This window comes from Borostomias antarcticus, assembly GCF_949987555.1.
Source record: "Borostomias antarcticus genome assembly, chromosome: 14".
NCBI classification, from domain to species: domain Eukaryota; kingdom Metazoa; phylum Chordata; class Actinopteri; order Stomiiformes; family Stomiidae; genus Borostomias; species Borostomias antarcticus.
Window position 1 is genome coordinate 8,946,830 of NC_140247.1, and position 25,434 is coordinate 8,972,263.

The 25,434-nt window shown below is 46.8% G+C and overlaps 2 protein-coding genes across 4 annotated transcripts; one reads left to right on the forward strand and one right to left on the reverse strand.

Annotated features, from left to right (window-relative positions):
- Positions 1-423: 423 nt before the first annotated feature.
- On the forward strand, positions 424-24,174 carry mylk5 (myosin, light chain kinase 5). 3 transcript variants are annotated; one of them, XM_084448794.1, is made up of 18 exons: positions 424-633; positions 740-888; positions 3,393-3,542; positions 4,398-4,550; positions 5,393-5,563; positions 5,835-5,870; positions 7,786-7,913; positions 9,865-10,018; positions 10,110-10,421; positions 10,571-10,673; positions 20,031-20,234; positions 20,867-21,084; positions 21,338-21,461; positions 21,701-21,853; positions 21,985-22,114; positions 22,286-22,373; positions 22,900-23,040; positions 23,601-24,174. In XM_084448794.1, exons 2-18 carry the CDS (start codon positions 759-761, stop codon positions 23,801-23,803), a joined length of 2,598 nt encoding a protein of 865 aa, XP_084304920.1. In that variant the 5' UTR covers positions 424-633; positions 740-758; the 3' UTR covers positions 23,804-24,174. The 3 variants fall into 3 exon arrangements, with proteins under 3 accessions (XP_084304920.1, XP_084304919.1, XP_084304921.1); XM_084448793.1 differs by having other exon boundaries at positions 424-888; XM_084448795.1 differs by lacking the exons at positions 424-633; positions 740-888 and having other exon boundaries at positions 3,421-3,552.
- Positions 24,175-24,235: 61 nt separating this feature from the next.
- Positions 24,236-25,331, reverse strand: LOC311317709 (complement C1q-like protein 2). The gene is made up of 3 exons (XM_084448796.1): positions 25,177-25,331; positions 24,783-24,917; positions 24,236-24,692 (listed from the first exon to the last, which is right to left on the reverse strand). Exons 1-3 carry the CDS (start codon positions 25,286-25,288, stop codon positions 24,406-24,408), a joined length of 534 nt encoding a protein of 177 aa, XP_084304922.1. The 5' UTR covers positions 25,289-25,331; the 3' UTR covers positions 24,236-24,405.
- Between the last annotated feature and the right edge of the window lie 103 nt (positions 25,332-25,434).

Consider the following 25,434-nt stretch of genomic DNA (forward strand, 5'->3'; position numbering starts at 1 on the left):
AAACACACACACACACACACACATCCAAACACACACACACATCCAAACACACACACATCCAAACACACACACATCCAAACACACACACACCCAAACACACACACATCCAAACACACACACACCCAAACACACACACATCCAAACACACACACATCCAAAGTTCAGTCAGCATATTGATAAGTGAGCACTTGACCGGCGAGACTGTAGAATGTTGAGAGCCAATAAAAGAAACTGTGGACCTTTGACCAAATGGAGAGATAAGTATCAGTGTGTGTGTGTGTGTGTGTGTGTGTGTGTGTGTGTGTGTGTGTGTGTGTGTGTGTGTGTGTGTGTGTGTGTGACCGACCGCTGCTAGGCTGGCCAGGGGGGTCGGGATGTGTGGGCGCTGTTAGGAGACACGAGGGACACAGACAGAGATAGGATCTGGTGGAGAGGAGAGATTTGTAAACTGGAGGTGGAGTTAGCTTGGGATAGAGCGTGCTAGAGAGAGAGAGAGAGAGAAGGAGAGAGAGAACGAGCAGAGAGAAGAGGCTTAGAGAAACACTGAATCCAACTGCTCTTTGAATTGGTAGTTGGAGAGAGAGAGAGTGAAAGAGAAAGAGAGAGAGAGAGAGAGTGTGAAAGAGCGAGCGAGTGAGTGAGAAAGCAAAGGCACATGCAGTGGTGACAGAGCGGAGGGGAGAGGAAGTTTGATAAGCGATGTGGGAAATGACTGTCTAAACTTATTTTTGTTATCCAGAGACTGTGGATATTCTCAGATGGCCATGAGTGGTGAGGGAGGGAAGAAGCGCTATGTGTCGACCTTCAGGATGGACATTAAACCCTCCACGACCTCCCAAGCACAGGGAAACAGGCCTAAGAACCGGGTAGACAGACCCTCAGACGCAGGTAAGGGGTGAATGGAGAGATAATTATCTGTGTGTGTGTGTGTGTGTGTGTGTGTGTGCGTGTGTGTGTGTGTGTGTACGTGCGTATGTGGATGTGTGCGTGAGTACAAATGCGACCGGTTTAAATATTCCCTCAGGTCATGCTCATGTACATGTGCCAGGACAGACAGACAAGTTGGAACATGAGTTTTCTTACCCAGTAATCTCAAACCAACAATCTCACCTTGCCAAGGATTTATTTTCATTTTCAGAGACCGGGTATATGCTGGTGTTCGATGATGATAATGATGATGAAGATGTGTGATGAGTGGTTATTTGCCGCTTTGAGTATTGCAGAAGTGAACAACCGGCGCTATTCTGGGACTGAGTGCTGTGTACGTTTTGAGCGCTGCTTCTTTTTAGTATTTCTTCCAGCCGCACTGTAGAATTGAATGTAACAATCATCACACATATTTCCCAGATAGCAAGCGGATCTGGGCCATATACAGGCCAGATCTGGCCCTTGTGGCTTAGTTCCGGCCCATATATGGCCCAGAATCATTACACATCCGCTTGCTATCTGGGTTCTGGATTTGGACTCATGTGCATGTGCATCAGCTCCTGGTTGCTCAGTGAAAGTGTGAAACGCCAGAGAGCGTCGTAGGGAGACGTGAGAATCCTCCCCCGTGTGTCGGGGTGAAGAGCAACAGGGATGTTTTGTTTGAGAGCTGCCGTCTCCCAGACCTGCAGGTTAGAGGTCAGAGGTCAGGGGTCAGCCAGCCCGGGCCTGTCAGGGAGGTCAGTCTGGCACCATTTCTACCTGCTACTGACTGGATGCCAGCATTATCAACATTCAAGATGTCTTTATCGTTATGGCCTTCATACAAGTGTTATGGAGTAAAATGTGTGAGTTCTGGCTGCTCAGCTTTGCAGCAACAGAATAATAATACAAGATGATAATCATTTTAAAAAAGAACAGTGAAATATAACAGCACTATCTATAATACATCTAATGTATCTACGATACAATACAAAAGTGAATATATGGTGTGTATGTGTGTGTTAAGTGTGGGTGTGTGAAAAGTGCAGAGGTGTATTGTTTGCGTGTTAGTGTGTGTTTGTGTGGCCGTACTGTACACCTACTCCTGCTGCTGAAGGGTTAATGATCCGACATTGGGATTCCACCCAAGGTCAGGCATATGGAAGAGATAAGAGGCCTATAAAGACCCGAAGCGTCCGAGATAGTCCAGAGATAGACCAGAGATAGTCCAGAGATAGACCAGAGATAGACCAGAGATAGACCAGAGATAGTCCAGAGATAGACCAGAGATAGTCCAGAGATAGACCAGAGATAGACCAGAGATAGTCCAGAGATAGACCAGAGATAGTCCAGAGATAGACCAGAGATAGACCAGAGATAATCCAGAGATAGACCAGAGATAGTCCAGAGATAGTCCAGAGATAGACCAGAGATAGACCAGAGATAGTCCAGAGATAGACCAGAGATAGACCAGAGATAGACCAGAGATAGTCCAGAGATAGACCAGAGATAGTCCAGAGATAGACCAGAGATAGACCAGAGATAGACCAGAGATAGTCCAGAGATAGACCAGAGATAGACCAGAGATAGACCAGAGATAGACCAGAGATAGACCAGAGATAGTCCAGAGATAGACCAGAGATAGTCCAGAGATAGACCAGAGATAGACCAGAGATAGACCAGAGGTAGTCCAGAGATAGACCAGAGATAGACCAGAGATAGACCAGAGATAGACCAGAGATAGACCAGAGGTAGTTCTGGTCCGGGGGCGTCTTCGCTGCTCTCGGCTCCAGCGGACTGTTCTCAGCCAGGACTCATATATCCGCTGGGGTCCCGAACGTCCCTCAGCACCTTCTAGGTATGGACGCACTTCCTGGAAGACCTCGTTTTACCAGGAAGGAGTCAGCGCAGCGCTGGTCGGTGTGAGTCAGGGGAACGAGTCAGGGTTTCGATTTCAACCGTGAACAAACGGACGGGAGGATATTGCTGATGGGATAGGGGGGAGGTGAATGACGGGGATACATGTTCGGATATCAAGACGAAGCTGAATAGTTTCTGTAGTTGCTGGAAGCGTTTGAGTCGTATACTGTATTGTACTGACTGGAGGTGACGAGGCCTCAGCAGTTAGACGCGTTGAAAGAGAAACCTACGTACGCTATGATGTGGCTTCACACGGGAAGAACAGAGAAAGAGCGGCAAACCTTGGTGCTAGTACTGAAAGATGTCAGACAAGAAAAACAACAATAAGCTGTTTTACCCTCTGGCTGTCTGGCTTTCAAATCCTCTCACACTTGTGGTTAAGACAACAGGTTGTCAAAACTACACATTGAGTGTTAGTAAACTGAGAAGTGAGGAATCTATTTGAGCAGAGTAACAGCATGTTGTGTGATTGCCATGCAGGACACAGATGGCCCGGGGTGTGAAACTCAGTCATCCAGTATTCACGGTGCTCTCTTACCTCACGCCTGGCCTTCCCCCCCCTCTAGGGTCCGGCTGCACCTCACCTCTCAATGGTTTGGCCCCGCCCCTCTTCACCAAACCCTTAAAGGACTGCTCAGTAGACGAAGGAACTGACATCATCCTGCGTGGGGTTGTTGCAGGAAGTCAGCCAATCAGTGTGTCCTGGCTACACAATGGTGAGCTACAGTAAGGACAGTCCCTACGTAGACCTGCATGAGTCCCTATGTAGACCTGTACTGCATGTCTGGCACAGAGTTGGAATTAATGATTTTTACAACGACTTGAGAAGAACGGCATCTGAAGGTAAACTGTATTAAAGCTTTGCACATGTTAACAGCAGGGAACTCATTTCGTCACATGTAAACAGCAGGGAACTCATTTCGTCACATGTAAACAGCAGGGAACTCATTTCGTCACATGTAAACAGCAGGGAACTCATTTCCTCAGCGCATTTTTGGATAATGATGTTGCAGATGTTAGATAACAACCTTGTGATGTTTTCAAGTTCATATTTGGATTCAATTTAGGAGGACAAGGAACAACTCAATCAATGCTGTCCCAGAACTTAAATTTGATTTTCATCTGTTATACAAAAGGTGTCCACCCCTTCCATCCACCTACACTCTCTCTCTCTCTCTCTCTCCCTCACTCTCTCTCTATCTCTCTCTCTCTCTCCCTCTCTCTCTCTCTCTCTCCCTCTCTCCCTCTCTCTCCTCTCTCTCCTTTCTCTCTCTCTCTCTCTCCCTCTCTCTCTCTCCTCTCTCTCTCTCTCTCCCTCTCTCTCCTCTCTCTCTCCTCTCTCTCTCTCTCTCCCTCTCTCTCCTCTCTCTCTCTCCCTCTCTTTCTCTTTTTTTCTCTCTCTCTCTCTCTCTCTCTCCCTCTCTCTCTCTTTCTTTTTCTCTCTATCTCCCTCCTCTCTTTCTCTCCCTCCTCTCATATGTGGATGCAGGAGCTTCATGGAGAACATATCTGTGACAGAGTGCGTTTGATGTGTGTGTGTGTGTGTGTGTGTGTGTGTCTGTGCCGGGCAGGTGAGGCGGTGCGTTTCGGGGAGCATGTGTTCGATGGCAGAGGAGCCAGACTGGTTGTGAGGGAGTGCCTACCGGAGGACGCCGGCGCCTACACCTGCCTGGCAGAGAACGCCGCTGGCAGGACCTCCAGCAGCGCCGCCGTGTGTGTGAGAGGTGAGAGGACACACACACACACACACACACACATACACTCAGAAACAACAACATTTTCAGTTGGAATGAAGCATATCCCAGTGGAACATGTACACTTAAAGCTCCATGAGACAACTTTTTATGGTTCAATATTCACCTTTACTTGCTATTAGTTTATGAATTGGCCTTAACAAGACCTACCAAAATCATTTTCGTGACATGAGACTGCATGAGACCCTGTGAATTTATTATTTTAGAATGTCGGTGTACTGGCTAGTACACTGGCGGGAAATTTTGTGGGGGAAATGGAAGTGCCACGTTTTGCGTGTCACAATATCAGGACAACAAACACTTCGCCCAGCAAAATGAACTCGTTTGTTATCATTTTTTTCCCATCATTACAGCGAGTGAGTGGGGGATTGTGGGAAGTGTGGTTCTTAAAACGCAGTGCCGATTTTATCACGACCAGAGGGGCCGCCAAAGTGCCGAGATATCTCATGTAGCTTTAAACTGTTTACACTAGTAAACACTAGTAAAGCTAGTATGTTTTGCATTACTGCATGGCATGGATGAGTCGAGAGGGAATATGGATGGATAGATTATAGCATCAGTCAGTCTATTCATGAGTGCAAACAAAACTCAGGTATTATCTTTCACTCTGAAACCCCATCAAGAGGAAGTGCAAATGACAATCCAACGATGGACTGTTTCAGATCCAGTACTTCATATACTAAGGCACGCTCTGGAGGTTTATACCTGCAGTTCCACAAAAGGGTTCACCACATGTCCCAGAGAACCTTTCATTTCTCATTCATCTCTGCTCTGTCCTTCTCTCTCTTATGTTGTGACCCGATGGGAACCAGACTTTGAGACAATCTGTGGGGTGAGAAACTACACTTCCCAGCAACCCCCTCTCAGCTCCAGAACCATCATGGAGAACCGGAGCTCAAAATCACCCCTATCGCCTAAAGATGACATCAGGGTGTTTGGAGATGCTGACTCCCCTACGAGCCCCGCCCCCCCGAGCCTGGGAGGTAACGCGCTTAGATTCGTCACACCTCACTTCCCCTCATAAAACGTGGGAGGAACTAGCGGTCAAAGAGACTGCTCCACTCCGCCACCTTGTAAGGGGAGAGATACCGCAGTAGCAGACCAAGCCCAACCCCTCTCTCCCAGCTGATTTCCCTAGACCGAGCTTAGCCCCTCCCTCCTACACCTGAGGCGCGCGTCCCCTCCATCCTGCCAGTCTGCTGCTGGTATCTCACCTGTGCTGACATCTCACCTGTGCTCCATCCGTCTCCTCAGGGGTGACTCAGAAGAAGAGCGCGGACTCGGGGACAGGTGAGCGCACCACTTCCGTTCTCTTCCCTCCCAGCGCTGCCCAGTCACATCACAACTATTCCCAAGTGTCTCTGTCTAAACGTCATGTTGGTATGAAAGTGTTTTTCAGTTGTGTAGACCGTGGTGTTGTCCTAGCGGAGGTGGTGTTAGCGTGCCCTGTGGCTGGTCTCTCCTCTAGCCTGGCCTTTGTACCTCTCTCTTTTGTTACCAGCATTGTGCTCTTGTAGGAAGAGACTTTGTTCAAGTATTGTTCACTAAACCGGATCAGGGTGTTGCCGGGTTGCTCTTCGCACTGTCCTGTCTCGTCCCCGCACCCTGTCCAATGTTGTCTCCATGTTATGCGCCACGCCCGAAACAAATTCCTAGTATGTTGAAAAACTACAATGGTACAATCTGCTAATGGTAATAGGATGGATAGTTCACCTCACGGCCAATAGGCTCTGTGCACCAGCTTCACTACTTCCTGAAAGTCACTTGGGCTGCATTCCGAATCGCATACTTCTACTTCTTACTACCAGTACCTACTACAGCTGCCCTTAGAAAGTACGTACTTTGCAAGCAGTAGGCATCCAATTGGGACATACTACCTTGTCATAACATTGCGCCTTGAAATTTGCCCACATCCGTCGCTGTCCATAACGCGACATTCGTCTACAGCTGTCAACTCGTGCATGTGACGCACATTACCGCTGCGCAAAGGATTGTGGGTCAGAATAGCCAGAAAAGCCTGCTGGCGTGCATACTGCAAAATACGACCGGATGTAGTAGGTCATCCTGGTACTTTTGCCATACTGCATGTGGCATACTATGTATTGGGACATACTACATTCTGTTTTGGCATACTATATAGTAGGGTAGTAGGCGATTCGGAACGCAGCCTTGGCTTCTTTATTTCCTGTCCAATATGATTGGATTAAGTGATTAATCAGGTGTGCGCTGGGTCTGCCGCACACCTGATTAATCACTTAATCCAATCATATAGGACAGGAAATAAATTTGCCAAGTGACTTTCAGGAAGTAGTGGAGCTGGTGCACAGAGCCTATTTCAACGTTTGAAAGTACACATTGGGCTGCTTGTTTTTGCTAAATTGACCCAAATGCAATTGGGTCACGGCTGGAATTTCGAGTGCATTGAGATAGACGGGAGGTAATGTTAATGCCATGCCTTGAGATCAAAGGTCCTATGATGTCAGAGTTCCCCTCGTCCCGAAGAGAAGGTCCTTTGTAAACCGAGACCAATTTAAACACGAATCTTATCTTCCCCTGTTTAACACGTGTTATCGTGCCCAGTCAAATTCAACACACTGCTGCCATTTGAATACAGCCCGGTGCCTGCAACGTTTGCACGTAAATGGAGTTATCGTCTCAAATGTTATGTCATGGTTATGAGATCGTGACTTCCTCCTGGCTCTTGGGCGTGTGTGTTTCAACCTTTATGTGTCGTTAAGGAACAGGTTTGCTGAAAGTCTTAGTGTCTGTAGATCATACTGGATGTACTTTCTTCACCCACATCATCTACAGGGGATCCAGTAGAAATGTTACCTCAACTACCTGCACAGTCCATGTATGTTAGGTGATTTTGCGATGAACTCACCTCGCTGGAACGCTGCATGCCGGACTCTGATGCGGTCAGGCCACGGAAGGAAAGCCCTTGTGTTGTGTTGGCGTTTGCAGGGGAAAGTTGAAATAGTTCAATCTGTCTGTGTTTAGTAATGAAATCCTGCCTTTGTTTTCGGTTTATACACCAGGCCCAGCAGAAAATAAGGGCTGTCTATTAAGAAGGGAGGAACACACGCACGCACGCACACACACACACACACACACACACACACACACACACACACACACACACACACACACACACACTTGAAATGGCGCCATAGCCCTGAGGTTGTGTTTCCTGTTCCCCCCACAGCCCCTGCGGTGCAGTTTGTGGACCCCCCCAACCACGTGGAGGTGCGGGCGGGCATCTCGGCGCGTCTGACGTGCGCCTTCAGAGGAAGTTCTCCTGTGGTTTCCTGCTGGATCAGAAACAAAGACCAGGTAGGCCTACAAACCAACTCAATGTATGCAAGTATTCTGCTAAAAAGACCTCAGCTATGTCTGAATGTCTCGAAATCAAGAGTTTGGTTCCAAAATGAGATGAACACCAATTTGTAACATTTGCATTTTATTATCAGGAATGATTGCTAAATGATTGGTCCACGAGGCCGGCTATGGACTTTACACCCGTTACTGTCTGCAATGACTGCTCCTCTTCATCCCTCGTTACTCTACCTCTCCACTTCCTGTGTTACTGTACCTCTCCACTTCCTGTTACTGTAAATATCCACTTCCTGTTAATGTACCTTTACACCTCCTGTTACTGTACCTCTCTACTTCCTATGTTACTGTAAATGGTAAATGGACTGCACTTATATAGCGCTTTTCCACCTTAGCGGCACTCAAAGCGCTTTACAATGGCCTCTCATTCACCCATTCACACACCAATGGCGGTAGCTGCCATGCAAGGTGCTAACCTGCTCATTGGGAGCAATTTGGGGTTAGGTGTCTTTCTCAAGGACTGTACCTCTCCACCTCCTGTTACTGTACCTTTACACCTCCTGTTACTGTACCTCTCCACCTCCTGTGTGTCGGCCTGCTTTTATCTATCTGTAGTCGTGTGGTCATCCTGGTCGCAGGACGATGCGGGGCAGCGTCAGGTGGAACGTGATAGCTGTGGACTGATGGTGAAATAGGTCAAACTCTCCACTCAACCCAGCCTCCTTCAAGAACAAGAAAGTCTGGGGATAATCCACTTAAATATTAGGAGCCTAATCCAGAAATTAGATTATGCAATAATTCTTGTTATACAGTCAGACCCTGGTGTTTTGTTTTTGTAGTGACCCTTGGTTAAGTAAGAGTAGCACAGACTCGGACATAGCTCTGGCACTCCTACTGCCTCTTGTGGTGCCAACAGAGAGATGCAGGCCAACATTGAGTAAGGGAGGGAGGGAGTGATAACCAGACGCTATACTAGGTACGCTGGCTTCCAGCCACAAACAAAAACACTCACACTGAACACCAAATGCCAGGTCAAAAACCTAGGTGTCATGTTTGATTCTGATCTTAATTTTGTGGCCCATATTAAGAATGTGACAAGGACATCCTTTGAACAGAAACATTGCTAAGGTGAAACCTTTTCTCTCCCAGGCAGACACTGAAAGACTAATGCATGCTTTTATTAGTAGCAGGTTGGATTACTATAACCCTCTCCTGTCTGGTCTACCGAAGAAAGCTACTGTATTAGTCATAAATATGACACTCACCACTGTGTTCTTTATCTTCTTCTTCGTTTGGGTTTGATGTACATCCTCTCCCCCCAGGCTCGGGGCCGGGGGGCCCCTTTACCACCCCAAGCCTGGGTGAGGGGTCACCTGGGCTATGTGCATGTCACCGTTTCGTCATCCACAACCGTCAGGCCATGCATTCTCTCCCTGTCTCTATCTCTCTCCTTCTCTCTCTCTCTACCTCTCTCCCTGTCTCTCTCTCTCCTCTCTGTCTGTCTGTCTCTCTCTCTCTCTACCTCTCTCCCTGTCTCTCTCTCCTCTCTGTCTGTCTGTCTCTCTCTCTACCTCTCTGTCTGTCTCTCTCTCTCTCTACCTCTCTCCCTGTCTCTCTCTCTCCTCTATGTCTGTCTGTCTCTCTCTCTACCTCTCTCCCCGTCTTTTTCTCTCCTTCTCTCTCTCTCTACCTCTCTCCCTGTCTCTCTCCTCGCTCTCTCTCTACCTCTCTCCCTGTCTCTCTCTCGCCCTCTCTCTCTCTCTACCTCTCTCCCTGTCTATCTCTCTCCTCTCTCTCTACCTCTCTCCCTGTCTCTCTCCTTCTCTCTCTCTCCTCTCTCTCTCTCTACCTCTCTCCCTGTCTCTCTCTCCTTCTCTCTCTCTCTCTCTCTCTCTCTCCCTCTCTCTCTCTCTCTCCTTCTCTCTCTCTCTCTCTCTCTCTTTCTCGCCAGGTGGTGGACAGGTCAGAGTTGTGGGTGGAGAGCAGTGACCGGAGCACCACGCTGGTGATCGCCCAGGCCCAGCCGGAGCACGCCGGACGCTACACGGTCGTGCTCAAGGACCGCAAGAGCTCCGCCCACCACATCCTCACCCTCTCCGTCGTAGGTAAGAGTCGTCTTTAACGAGCGTCCTGCAGGCGCAGAAAACCATGACGTATCTGTGTGTGTGTGTGCGTGTGTGTGTGTGTGCCCTCCAGACCGGCCCCAGCCCCCAGCCTCCAGCCCGGTGGTCTGCCTGGTGTCTGTCGGTGGTCCGGTGCTGTCGTGGTCGGGGCCCTGTTACGACGGCGGCAGCGCGGTCTTGGGCTACGTGGTGGAGGTGAGGAGCCAAGGCCCGGCAGAGCCTGGGGACTGGAGTGAGCTCACGGCCCAGTGCAAGAGCACCTCGTACAGGGTACGATCGGGCCTGCAGCCCCGGGAGCGCTACTGCTTCCGCGTGAGGGCCTACAACGCCGTGGGGGTCAGCGAGCCCAGCCAGGAGTCCCAGGTGGTCAGCATGAAGCTGGAAGGTGAGGGATGGACACTGGATTTCAGTGTATCATTCACCTCAGTGGTAATATGTTTTGAAGAGAAAAGGGTGGTTTGTCGTCAGACTCAACTATCAACCCTCTGTGTGTGTGTGTGTGTGTGTGTGTGTGTGTGTGTGTGTGGTCTGCAGCTGAGCCACAGGAGGAGGAGTCTCCTCAGACCTATCCTGATGTCACTATAGACTCCACCCACAAAGTCACTGACCACTACACTGTACTGGAGAAACTGGGCGTGTGAGTATCTGTTGTAACACACACACACACAAACACACACACACACACACACAAACACACGCACACACACACACACACACACACAAACACACACACAAACAAACACACAAACACACACACATGCACAAACATACACACAAAGATACTGATGTTGGATAACCTTGATTAACCTTACTGGTCAATGAATGCTGAGAAGAGAATAATCTTTCTGTTGTTTATTCATCATAGCATGTATCAAAAACATACAGTATCAACCATGCTTTAGGCATTGGTTCAATTATAGATTTCAGACATAGCTTAGTTTAACATAGTTACGTAACAGGATTAGACAATGTAACGTACCGTAAACAGATGAGCAGATGTTTGACAACAGGTGGACCTAGCATGCTAACATGCTAGCTTGCTAAGCTAAGCTAAAGCCAGCGTAAGATAGTTTAAGCCTTCATGAGTTACGAGGTTAAGCGCACCGTTCCAGTCCAGTGGTTCTTACTTTTATACTGTTCAGTGTAGAGCCTTAATATAGGCTGTCATCTGACCATTCTTTATTTATGGTAAGAAGCGATGATTGGCACAAAACCAGTTCAAGATTAGACTCTGCTAGGGAACTTATCCATATCTACTTTCTGATTGCCCAATCCTACAGCTGCTATTGACGGTTCTTCGCTGACCAAGTGAATTGAGAAACCCCTGACCTTTCCTCAACTGTATCACCTTTGGCCGTAGCTAAATATACACAGTATTAGAGACACTTAAGCCCGATATAGCTTTTATATGACAGCGAATGAGATCACTGAAACTAGAGACAACCCACAACAGACCCCCGTATGAGGGATTAATTTCCCTCAAAACCAGTAACATCACAGTTGGCTTCTAGCTTAACTCAAAAATGTCAATAAAACAACAATTAACATTAAACAATAACTTCAGACAATAGATGCTAACTCAAAAACCCACAGTCAATTTACTAAAGAATTGTGTTTGTTATTCAGAAAACATTAGCTTTGTCTGTAGGTAGGAGTAGGGAGCGGAGTCCTGCGTCTTTGTCCCCAATTTTCATGGGACAGTTGGCGCCAGTCTCCACTGCCTCGTCCAGAACCCCACAGCCAAGCCATCTCGCGAGAGAGAGTTTCTCGAACACATGTGGAGAGGAAACCCACATGTTAGTCACAGTTCTTAACCATTTTTTTTTTTTTCCCTTTTTCTTGAAACATAAGACAGTTAAACACTTTTAAGACTGTTAAACAAAACAAACAAAAATGTGTACATTGACAGATAAATACACTGCTTTGTCCTGTTACAGATAACTAATGACAATATGTATATATTAGTGATTATTCATTAAGAAAAGTCATCCTCACGGACATGTTTTTCTGCCTCCTCGCGATGTCCGTTGAGGTCCTTCTGTTTTCCTCCTCCCCCGTCTGATCCATTGGCACACGTTCAGTCTTTTGCCACCCGTCTGATGGCATCCATAGGAATGTCCTTTACCACCCGTCTGATCCTTAACACTCACACTCCCTAGCATAGGAGTGTCCTTTGTCCGATCAGTCCAGTAGAGTGTAGAGGAGACTGGGTAGCACTCCATAGACGCCTTTCCTTGATGGTCTTTGGCTCAAGAGTCACTTTGTTCCTTTGTTAGTGGAACTTCAGCACAATGCAGAGGTTACAGATGTCCACATTCACTTTTGGGTAGAGGGGAGACTGGAACTCAGCATAGCGTAGGAGTTAGGGTACAATTCCATCAGCAAAAACATTTGCAATTTTCTTGTTCCAATTAAAAATTAAAGTTATTATACATTTCTAATAAACTTGTTGTGCAGATAAATTTCGGACCAGCGCCTTGTCTGTACATTAACTTAAACTTGCTGCTTGGTTGGTATTGAAATAGAACTTATTTAAAACTTTAACTTGAGTTAAATAAACCTTGCCAAAATCAAACCACACCTAAGGTTGCTACGCACAGTGAGGCGTGGCCAGGCAATTTCAGGCAAGTTTTGGAGCAATGAGCAAGAGAATATGAAGATAACAAGAAAGTTGACATCCCAATGTTCATTTTGCATCAGTTGAGGATTGAACTTGTAACTTCTGACACCAAGCAACATCCTCTATCTCACTGAGCTAATTAACAACAACTGACGTTTGGTTTTACAAATAGACCATGTGTCATCATAAAACACTGGTGGTATCTGCAATAGCCCATGAAATATCGTTGTTGATTAAAGTATACACTGAAACAAAGGATACAACAATAGATGTTGCATCATATACTAATGGTCTGCTCTTTAAAGTGTGGATGAGTGGCCTAAGTGATCAGAGTCTCATAATATATTCAACAAATTAAAGAGACAGCTGGTGACAATACTTTGTATTGTAAGACATTTTGATGCATTGTCGCTCAATCTTAATGACACTCTGGTCACTGAGTTTGTGAATGACAGTCTGAAGATCTAATGTAACATTAACTTCAGCAACAGTCGCTCAGTTTGGCCAATCAATGAATTCAGTCATTGTAATCCTCGGCAGGGGCTAGGTATGTTTGCCAACAGCGATGTCTCCGATTGGTGGAGCTTGCGTTGGATTGTGGGTAATGTAGTGTTGGATTCAGAGGACAGAATTAAACATTTTTCAAAAATCCAATTTCTGAAATAAAAATCTGAAAGAAATCACACTACATCTATCCTTTATGACAATCTTCGCTGATGTTTTGTCCACGAGAAGTTAGACTTCAGTGGAAGAAGAATAATAATAATAACATAGGCAAATACAATAGGGTCCCTGCAGCTACACTGCCTGGCTCCTAAATAAACCAATCCCCCCCTTGGACACGAAATTATCAAAATAATGCAGTGGACAATTAATGACATGTTTTAACTAAATATACCTAGATGGGGACTGTAATCAATAATTTAATTCCTAAGTTGAGCATAAAGCATTGACCACTCATAGCAGAATTAATGTCCATACTCCTGGCGTTCTAGAGCTATCTTTCTTCACTGTTTCTATTATATCATTTTTATTTCATTTTATTGTATTTTATCTTATTTTTATTTATTTTTCAAAACCCCATTCCCTGGCCTTCCCTTTGTGTCCCTCCCAGAGGTCTGGCTGGGGGTAAGGTGCCATTCTCCTTTCTCTTTGCCCCGTGCGGCATCACATTCCATGTTCCACGCACCTGAACCATAGGCCTCCTTTCGGAACCCTATCGTCCAGCCGCCGGAACCCCACAGTCCAACCGCCGGGCTCACCCGTCAATCACCTCCCCCGTCTGGCGCCAGCCTCGTTGGGGTACACATTCTTTTGGGCGATGACCTCAGCATGTCTCATGGTCACACCTGGCCTTTGGGGTATGATGAGATTTCACAAACAATGAACAGTTGATAATCTCTGACGCTCTCTACTCTACCTGCTTCCTGTAGCTGTGGCCTGTCACCATTCACTACTGCCTTGACCCCGCCCCCTCTCTGTAATGGAGAGAGAGACAACATTGGTCAACAATCCCACTTGTCTTTCACACAGTGGTAAATGCAGGCTAGAAAGAGATGTAGTTTCCTGTCTGCCAGGACAATTTCCGCATGTGTGCTCAACACTTGTCTTGGCATCGATGTACTGCTCTGTTCTGATTCTGCCATGTTGCTCTATCTTCCTTTGGATTGAATTAAAAACACACAAATTAACACCACAGTATAATACTTTGTTAGTACAGCTCTAAGATGAAAGTAAAAATACAACAATCTCAATGGTAATGACAATGATGGCAATTGATTGCGCTTAAGTCTTAATTACCATACAGAGGTTCATGATGGTCTCCTGACCTCCATTGCTGCGCGACTGGTCTGGTTCCAAATTTATTTCTGCTGCACACAGAGACTTTAACAACAGATTAACAAATTCCTTATTCAATAGTACAATTGTATAACAACAGTGTAATATAACAATTTGTTCAATTTCTCATATAGTCATTGATTTCCTCTCCACATTCCTTTCTCTCATTATTTCCTGGTGATAATAGTGAGTAAAAATCGACTGATTATGATTTGGACAGTTCAATTAAAAATTTCAAAAATATAAATTATTCTAGCAACAATTCAGCTTATAAAACTAACACTATTATTCTAAAAAACATTCTATACCTATTTCTAATATTTTACATCTATTTCCTAATAAAAACATAAATTATACTAAACAATGTCTTGCCCTGCTTCTTAACACTTCCCTGGCTAAGAGCAAACACTAATTGGGACAATGTTTTTATTAAAAGAATGATTTTATAATTCTCTTTGCTAAATGACTTTGCAGAAGATAAAATATTACTAATTTCTTCCCCTGCAGGGCACTAGATTTCCAATGAATCTTTCGCTTGGAATGGTTAGTCTAGAATATAATTTAGCAAATAGTATTTACTCTCTCTTCCTTGCCCTCATGTACACACTAGTCTTTTCTTTGTCCCGCCTATGCCACTGAGTTTAAACAGTTCACTTGATTACTGCTTCCTGCTTTCCCTATAACTCAAATAAGTCATTGCCTACTTTCCCATCAGGGATAGGTAATAGTCACTAAAGTCGTCACTCTAGTCACTACGCTTCCCCTATTACTTTCTAACAGTAATTTCCAGTCAGGTTAAGCATGTTACTTGGTTAATTGGCTACTCACTCACAGCTCACCTGATTCACTCTTCAGTGTACTCTTGATGGTTAGTCTCCAGCTCTCGGACGTCAGGTCACGATGGACAATACAATCCCATCGTAGAACGGACCTTGGCTCCAGAGCACCTCACAAGTTAGTTCAGTCAGTTATTAGATTGTATGTCAATAGAAATATTTATCTCCAGTGGAGATAACATTTCTTGTGTAGTCATGTTGTATTCGCTTGACCCAATGGCTGGTTCACCACGGCCGCTCTGTCCATCCTGCAGGTAAAAATACACTTCACAGATGTTAACCAGCTACGTCGTATTATTAAAGTTTTGATCAGAAACCTTAATCACGTGCCTTCCTACGAGCCTGCAAGATGGAAGACGTGGAGCGGTGGCACCCAGGCGATTAACCAATTAATCACTGGGTCAGTTATTTGTCTTAAATCTGCGCGCCATTCACCACCGGTGACGGTGTTGGCCCAATCAAACCACGTTGGTAGACGCACAGGACTCGATTCTCCTTCACGACTTCATCTCTCCTTACTCTGGAACAATACTCTTAGGAAGTCATATTATTGTTATGTTGTACACACATTACAGCAATATTTCCCTCAGTAGTCTATTGTTCTGTAGATTCTGATCGCTTGATATTGTTACGTTATTTCACACGCGTTACAGTGCCAATTCTTAAAACAGTACTATATATACCTGTTGTGGCCACTGAGTGTCTTCCAGCTGTGCTGGGGGGGGGGTATACTTTTTCCTCTTGGTTCATGACGACCGAGTCATCTACACAATGTACTGCAGACCACCAGGTAAGCTGATGACCTGTCCTCCCCATTCTTTCTCAGGACAATAGGTGTCCCGAGCGTCTGGGGAGACAAGCACCATTATTGCAGACAGTACTCAAATCATCATTAGCAAGTTCCCTATTATTTTAAATAATATATATATATATATATATATATATTCAGGGTATTTCAAATTGCAGTTTCAATAGTTTAATATCATAATTTACTAACAACTAATCATAGTTTTGGCTCAATTCAATATTCTTTGGGATACCGTAATTTTGAAAGAGAGGGAGAGACAGAGACAGTGAGAGGGAGGGGTGGGGGCGAGAGCAGAGGTAGGGGCTAGCCCGCCCGCCTGAGCCGGGGCCGTTGCTATTAATAGATTCTTGGTGCCTAAGAATTGTGTGTAACTGACGCACACACCCACGGCGGATTTCTGCTCCAGCCTGTCTCTCCTGATCTCCCAAAAGCGTTATAATAGCACTTTACTCAGATCAGCTGGCTTTTTTAGTGAGTAAGTTTCAGCACATTAGCATAGCTGTAGCGCTTAGCATTTTAAGCATCGTTACAGTTATTTTTATGACATGCATAAACATTATTATCATTTTTTAGTCGTCACTCGCTTTTTCTGGTATTTCCTGACACTTTTCAACTACAAACATTTCCTGGAATCTGGCGTAACCACAAATGTCACTTGTTTTCGAAATCCCTGTTCTGGTGTTTGTCTCCGTTAGTTTGTGGTTAAATTGTCAAATTAGGTACGGTACCGGTACAATTACGACCGAATGACTTCTCGATTGTTTTACCATGAAATCAGGCCCTTTCTTTTTACACATTCCTTTTATTGTCCCCTTGGAATCGTGTATTTTCCCCTTTTCTGCCAAGGTGATACGTCTAAACTCTGCAGTATTATAATCAACACATCCAATCGAGATAGTCACTTCTGCTTTCTGGGACCCCTTGTTTTTTACTGTTTTTGGTTACAGCGCAGGGAAAACGACTATGCCAGTCCTGGCCAGCTGCCAGCGGTCGGTCCTTTCCCTTAGATCTTAAAAACGCGTCTGTATATCATTCACTTCTGAGGAACTAATCTAAATCACTCATTCCAAATCAATCAAATCTCTGGGAAATAGCACTGACTGGCGGTTGATGCTCACTCATACTTCTTTTAAGTATCATTTTCCTGTTAGTTTCAGTGACAAATTTTACACATTTAAAACTCATGCAAATTTTCACACAGCTTAAATCTGGCATTATTCCCGTTCAACATTCATTGACCCTTTAATTAATCAGTTCCATATATCAGGTTCTTTTACTGAAATATATTCAATCCTTGCCTGACAACGCCATTTTGATGTTGTATAACCTTGATTAACCTTACTGGTCAATGAATGCTGAGAAGAGAATAATCTTTCTGTTGTTTATTCATCATAGCATGTATCAAAAACATACAGTATCAACCATGCTTTAGGCATTGGTTCAATTATAGATTTCAGACATAGCTTAGTTTAACATAGTTACGTAACAGGATTAGACAATGTAACGTACCGTAAACAGATGAGCAGATGTTTGACAACAGGTGGACCTAGCATGCTAACATGCTAGCTTGCTAAGCTAAGCTAAAGCCAGCGTAAGATAGTTTAAGCCTTCATGAGTTACGAGGTTAAGCGCACCGTTCCAGTCCAGTGGTTCTTACTTTTATACTGTTCAGTGTAGAGCCTTAATATAGGCTGTCATCTGACCATTCTTTATTTATGGTAAGAAGCGATGATTGGCACAAAACCAGTTCAAGATTAGACTCTGCTAGGGAACTTATCCATATCTACTTTCTGATTGCCCAATCCTACAGCTGCTATTGACGGTTCTTCGCTGACCAAGTGAATTGAGAAACCCCTGACCTTTCCTCAACTGTATCACCTTTGGCCGTAGCTAAATATACACAGTATTAGAGACACTTAAGCCCGATATAGCTTTTATATGACAGCGAATGAGATCACTGAAACTAGAGACAACCCACAACAATACACACACACACAAACACACACACAAAGATACACACACACAAACACACACGCACACACACAGGCACAAAAACACACTCGCACAACTCTTTCAACACATCTCTGTCTTCCCATGCCCTCTTATTCTCAGTTTTTTAAGCAGGACAAAAACAAAGTCCTCCGATCCATTTGCCGAACCTTTCAGAGACGAGGCTCATTAGCTTCTCATAACAAATCAGTTTGTTTATTTGGTGTTTATTCAACAAAGAGACACTCCGAGTCTGCTAAGTAGATCATGGAGGATGAGACTATCCAAACATCTATGTAGGAACGCCCATCAGCTCCTCTCTGACTTATAGTTATTTATATATCCCTCCGCTGAGTGTAAGTGGAAGGATACTGCAGTGTAAAGTTCATCCTGATTAATATCCTTGGCCCCTCCCCCTCCGTCCGGGCCATGCAGGCCGAGGTCCTTAGCCCCTCCCCCTCCGTCCGGGCCATGCAGGCCGAGGTCCTTAGCCCCTCCCCCTCCATCCGGGCCATGCAGACCGAGGTCCTTAGCCCCTCCCCCTCCGTCCGGGCCATGCAGGCCGAGGTCCTTAGCCCCTCCCCCTCCGTCCGGGCCATGCACGTCGAGGTCCTTAGCCCCTCCCCCTCCGTCCGGGCCATGCAGGCCGAGGTCCTTAGCCCCTCCCCCTCCGTCTGGGCCATGCAGGCCGAGGTCTAACTGACCATTTGGCCAGATCTCCAGATGAAGGCGATCAGAATCACAAAGCCATGTCCACCACACTCCCCTCTCTTGAATGGCCTCATTGTGCTTTCACGGTCATTCAACCATCTCTCTTCCAACTATTCTTCCAACTGTCAATGGGTACTCTCTAATCAATGAGAGTACAGCGCTTTGGGTTCGAGAAATGCGCTTAATAAATCTGATTTATTATTATTATTATTATTATTATTATTATTATTATTATTATTAATGAATGACAATGGCTGGGTTTCCCGAACGAGTTAAGAAGCACTTAACGCCAAAGTACTTCTTAACTCCCATACAAAGGGTTGCTTAAAGGACAATGCTCGTTTTTGACAACCTGGACCTTATTTACGACATATTATAAGACGTTTGACTCACCGAGATCACTTTGGTGTAGTTCGGAGGCATGTAGAAGAAATTTAAAATCCAGCGCGAGCCAGTATATCCATGTAATGGCGGTGGTCGGGGCACTTAGAATGCAGTTTCTAAAAATCTATTTTCTGCCGCGAAACGGTTGTTTTCATCAATCTGTCTGGATGAATCGCTAGTTGTGCTTACATAGAGCATGCCTGTTGTGGTTTTCACATGCCATGATCTTTAGAAACGTCTTTCGAAACGAAATAGCTTCCTCACTTGCTCCAGCACTAATGCGCACAGCGCGCAATCGTTGCTCCAGCACGCTGTGCGCATGCGTGCTGGAGCAAGTGAGGAAGCTATTTCGTGTCTAAAGACATTTCTAAAGATCATATTACAGAGGCATGTGAAATACCACAACAGGCATGCTCTATGTAAGCACAACTAGCGATTCATCCAGACAGATTGATGAAAACAACCGTTTCGCGGCAGAAAATAGATTTTTAGAAACTGCATTCTAAGTGCCCCGACCACCGCCATTACATGGATATACTGGCTCGCGCTGGATTTTAAATTCTACATGCCTCCGAACTACACCAAAGTGATCTCGGTGAGTCAAACGTCTTATAATATGTCGTAAATAAGGTCCAGGTTGTCAAAAACGAGCATTGTCCTTTAAGAAGGGTTCCTTAAGAAGGTTCTTTATCGGGAAACCCGGCCAATATCCTTATAAAGTCTGGTGTGTGTGTGTGCGTGTGTGTGTGCGTGTGTGTGTTCCATGCCGGACCGGGCCTGTTCTCTCGTCATCCACCTGCTGATCAGGGGAAAGTTCGGCCAGGTGTTCAAACTGAGCCACAAGGAGACGGGCCGCCAGTGCGCCGGAAAGTTCTACAAGGGCCGTCGGGCCAAGGAGAGAGAGGCGGCACGCAGGGAGATCGAGCTCATGAACGACCTGCACCACCCCAAACTGGTCCAGTGTCTGGCTGCCTATGACAACAAGCCAGAGATGGTCATGGTCATGGAGCTGTGAGTATCTGGACGACGTCATGATTCATTAGCTTGACCTTTAGAGTAGGGAAGCACTATATATCGGCGATCATATCGGTATTGGCCGATGTTAGTCATTTTTTAATATATCGGTATCGGTCCGATGTGCAAAACAGGGCCGATGTAAACAGCAGATCATTATTTCTGTGTAGCTGCTGTTGTGTGTGTTGTTTTTGAGAGGAAACAATGTGGTAAATCTATGATTTATCAGCTTTTCAGAATGTTTTGGAAATAGAGACAGTGTTTCCATGTGTTTTTCAGTATGTATAACATTTGATTTTCATAGAAACTTTTTTTGTACAGAACATATCGACATTGGTAAATATCGGTTATCGGCCATGACAGCAATGTTAATGGCCCGGTTTCACGAAACCTTCTTAGCGCTAAGAAGCTCTTTGAGTCTTCTTAAGGCTCCCGAAACAAGCAAATGGGCGCCTTAAGAAGACGCAAAGAGCTTCTTAGCGCTAAGAAGGTTTCGGGAAACGCAGCCAATATCTGTTATCAGTATCAGCCAAAATGTTCATATCGGTGCATCCCTACTTTAGAGTGCAATAGAACAAGAGTGGAGTTGAGCCGTGTTAAACATGGGTTTGTGAACGCGTTTTCGGCAGCATCTCAGGCGGCGAGCTGTTCGAGCGCATCGTGGACGAGAGCTTCGAGCACACGGAGCCCGCCAGCGTCCGATACATGCAGCAGATCTGCGAGGGGATTGGCTACATGCACCGCCAGAACATCATCCACCTGGACATCAAACCCGAGAACATCGTCTGTGTGAACCACACCGGCACACTCATCAAGATCATAGACTTCGGCCTGGCCAGCAAGCTGGGTGGGTGTCAAAACCGTTTTGAGGTTAAAGAGCAAAGACAAAATGGCTGCCGTAGAGCTTAATGTTCTTGTGTGTTCTTGTCTGTGTGGAGGTTAAAGAGCAAAGACAAAATGGCTGCCTTAGAGCTTAATGTTCTTGTGTGTTCTTGTCTGTGTGGAGGTTAAAGAGCAAAGACAAAATGTCTGCCATAGAGCAAAGACAAAATGGCTGCCGTAGAGCTTAATGTCCTTGTGTGTTCTTGTCTGTGTGGCAGACCCCTCTACTCCCCTGAAAGTGATGCACGGGACGCCAGAGTTCGTTGCTCCAGAGGTGATCAGCTACGAGCCCGTTGGCTTAGCCACCGACATGTGGAGCATTGGGGTGATCTGCTACATATTGTGAGTAGTAAACCATGTGACTTTGATGTCATTGATGTCAGCATTTCTGTAGTCAGTGTGCAGCAGTGCTTGTAGTCTCCACAGGAAGGTGGACAGTAAACTTCTCTCTACTGAGGCTATGAAGCTATGGACTCTGACACCCCCTAGTGGTTCTACATGCTGTTGCAGCTACAAAATGTTGCAGGGAAACAGGCTGATGGAGTCATTGTGTGTGTGCGTGTGCGTGTGTGTGCGTTCAGACTGAGTGGCGAGTCTCCGTTCCAGGGTAACAGTGACACTGAGACTCTGGCCCTGGTGACCGCTGCTACGTGGGAGTTTGACGAAGAGAGTTTCGAGGACATCACTGACCAGGCCAAAGACTTCATCAGCTCCCTGCTCAATAAGGACTCCAGGTCTGTCCTCACGACACAATAGCACACCTCTACACCTGGACTGAGCACTGGGCTGTCTTTACTCTGTGTGCCTGAGTTGAGAATCCCCCTAACCCCCCCCCCCCAACCCTCTCTACCCCCCCCCCCCCCAGACACAGGATGTCCTGTGACGAGGCGCTGGCCCACTCCTGGACGGCCGCCTTTGTCGCCGCCGACCCCAGCACTACCAAGAGCCTGTCCAAGGAGAAGATGAAGAGGTTCCTAGCCAAGCAGAAGTGGAAGGTATCACTCCAGGATCGGCTCTAGGATCGCTAGAATGTTTCATCGGCTCTGGGGGGCCTATAGTCAATGACTCGGACACTGAGCCCGACGTGTGTGTGTGTGTGTTTGTGTGTGTGTGTGTGTGTGTGTGTGTGTGTGTGTGTGTGTGTGTGTGTGTGTGTGTGTGTGTAGAAGACGGGGAAGGCCCTGCTGGCCCTGAAGAGGATGGCCCTGCTGTCTAAAGGGGACCGGTCCGGCTCTTCAAGCAGCTCGGCAGATGGTGAGACACTCCTGCGCCGGGTCCACTCTTGACCACGTCCATCTAGTTTCAGCTGGCCTCCCTGCAGACTTTGTCTTCCTGTCCCTCTGCCTGTCCCTCTTCCTGACCCTGTCCCTCCCCCTGACCCTCCCCCTGTCTCTCTCCCTGTCCCTCCCCCTGACCCTCCCCCTGACCCTCCCCCTGTCTCTCTCCCTGTCCCTCCCCCTGTCTCTCTCCCTGTCCCTCCCCCTGTTCCCTTCCTCTCTCTCTCCCTGTCCCTCCCCCTGACCCTCCCCCTGTCTCTCTCCCTGTCCCTCCCCCTGACCCTCCCCCTGTCTCTCCTCTGTCCCTCCCCCTGTTCCCCCCCTGTCTCTCTCCCTGTCCCTCCCCCTGTTCCCCCCCTCTCTCTCTCCCTGCCCCCCCCCCGTCTCTCTCCCTGTCCCTCCCCCTGTCCTTCCCCCTGTCCCCCCCCTGTCTCTCTCCCTGTCCCTCCCACTGCCCCCCCCCCTGTCCCTCCCCCTGTCCCTCTACCCGTCTCCCTGTCCAGACTTGCCCCTGAGCCCGGAGGCAGCGCAGGCCCTGCAGTCTCTGGAGCTCAAGCTGCAGGGCCCTCCTCAGTTCTCCCGGCCCCTGAGGGACGAGACGGTGGCGAGGGGCTCCACCGCCCGGCTCTCCTGCCACCTCACAGGTAAACACACACACAGGGTCCCCAGGGCCCGGCTCTCCTTCCACCTCACAGGTAAACACACACACAGGGGCCCCAGGGCCCGGCTCTCCTGCCACCTCACAGGTAAACACACACACAGGGGCCCCAGGGCCCGGCTCTCCTGCCACCTCACAGGTAAACACACACACAGGGCCTCATCGCCCGGCTCTCCTGCCACCTCACAGGTAAACACACACACAGGGGCCCCAGGGCCCGGCTCACCTGCCACCTCACAGGTAAACACACACACAGGGCCTCATCGCCCGGCTCTCCTGCCACCTCACAGGTAAACACACACACAGGGGCCCCAGGGGCCAGGCGGGGCCCCCACAGGACTCACATACACTGGATACTTCACTGTAGAGTGAGGGGTTTTGAGGGGCGTCAGTCGGTGCTCATGGAGGACTGATGGAGCCCCGGGGTCGAGCATGGTCCCATATCTCATCCAACATCTGTACTTGTACCCTTGTACCTTGACTGTATAGTTCGGTTTCATTACACGAGCTCTTATCTATGGATGTTTCTCCCCCCCTCCCCGACAGGCTACCCTGACCCGGAAGTGGTTTGGCTCAGGGGGGAGGAGCCTATAGTTGAGTCCTCCCGTGTGCAGATAGAGCAGGTGGATGGCTGCTGTACCATGGTTCTGCGACAGGTGGCGCCAGAGGACTCAAACGTCTACACCTGCAGGGCCACCAGTGACCAGGGGAGGGCGCACTGCTCAGCTAAACTCAGAGTGAAGGACTAGTTTGGTGGAAACTAGTTGGGTGAATTTGTATTGAAACGATGCAGAAATTCTAAATGTCACAGATTTACAAGTGTTTGTAGGATAACATCAAACATCCCATATAATATCCATGAGTGCCTTGTACCGTTATATTGTACATTCCTTCTTCAACACAAAACAAATTCATAGACAACACCACAGCTATTTTGGCATATTATTATTATTATTATTATAGAATATGGCTAACAGTAGGTTCAAACAGAATTAAATATTTTTCTATTGTTTACAGATACCTTTAAAATTCTGTGTCCACATTTTGTTAGTTCTCTAAGAAAATATATATATATGATTCAATTTGACTACAGTTTTGTGCACAGATTACTGACACTCTACTAACTGCATAATAAATAAATTTTTCAGCTATTCTTCTTTGTGTATATTTTAATAGCTTATGGTCTAGAATGTCTAGCTGCGTCCCTAGGACTGGAATGAGGAACTGATTAGTGTAGATAAGACACTGTAAGGACAAGCGATGATAAGAATTCCAATGTACCTGTACTTATTACACATGGCAAATAAACATTCTATTCTATTCTATATCTTTGCAAAGGAGTACATCACATTCACATGGGAAAGAGCAGGAAGCCACTGAAGCTGTTGTAGTTCATGGTGTCGTCATAGATGAGTCTGTGGGCCCAGAGTTGGACGTAGATGTTGTCGCCCACCTCCAGAGGGATGACCACAGCGTTGCTGCCAATGTCGTTGGCGTCGGACCCTGAGGTGTCCCACACCGACACCAGCCTCTGGCTATTCTTCATCAGGGACACCACCGAATTAGGGGTGGAGCGCAGGTTGTTCATCATCGAGAAACGAAAGTAGTACATTCCCTTCACCATGGCAGTGAAGATGCCTGTAAAAAAACAAAACAGGTTTTACACCTCCATTCAGACAAACAACCACTCAAACACTGGTTGATCTACGCGGTATCAGTGTAGGCTACCTGTGGCCGGGTTGTAGCTGCTGCCCATGTTGGAGAAGAGCTTCTTGTACTGCAGGGGTGTGTTGGTGCTGAAGGGTCCCGTATTCGCAGAGCCCGAATCAGTGAGCGTGGCTGAGAACGCCACCTGAGGCCGGCCTGACAGACAGACAGACAGGGCATGGAAAAGCTCACCTCACTACAAATTTTTTTTTTTACCTTTAATTAACCAGGTAAGTCAATTGAGAACAAATTCTCATTTACAATGACGACCTGGCCAAGAGGCAGAGGTTAAACAGGTCGGAGCACATCAAATCCTCACAAACAAAAACAATAATTTTGTCACTGTTGGGCGGAAAACTTGTATCTCCAAAATGAGCGGTACTCATTTTGTGGTAGCCTACTGTACATCTCTTACCCCCAATCAGTCTCTTCAGCTCCTCAGTTTCATTCTCACTGGTCTGTAGTCTGGTCTCCATCAGTCCCAGTTTCTCCTCCATGGTTGCCAGTTTCTCTCCCAAGGCTGCCATTTCATTGGCCAGAGTGCAGGTGTCAGGACAGCAGAACGCTCCATGTTTCTGGCTGACTTTCTGGTCGAGTTCCTGGGTCTCAGACACAAAGCAGCATAGTGCCAGTAGCAGGATTGTGATTCCCTTCATTCTGAAGCTCAGCTCCC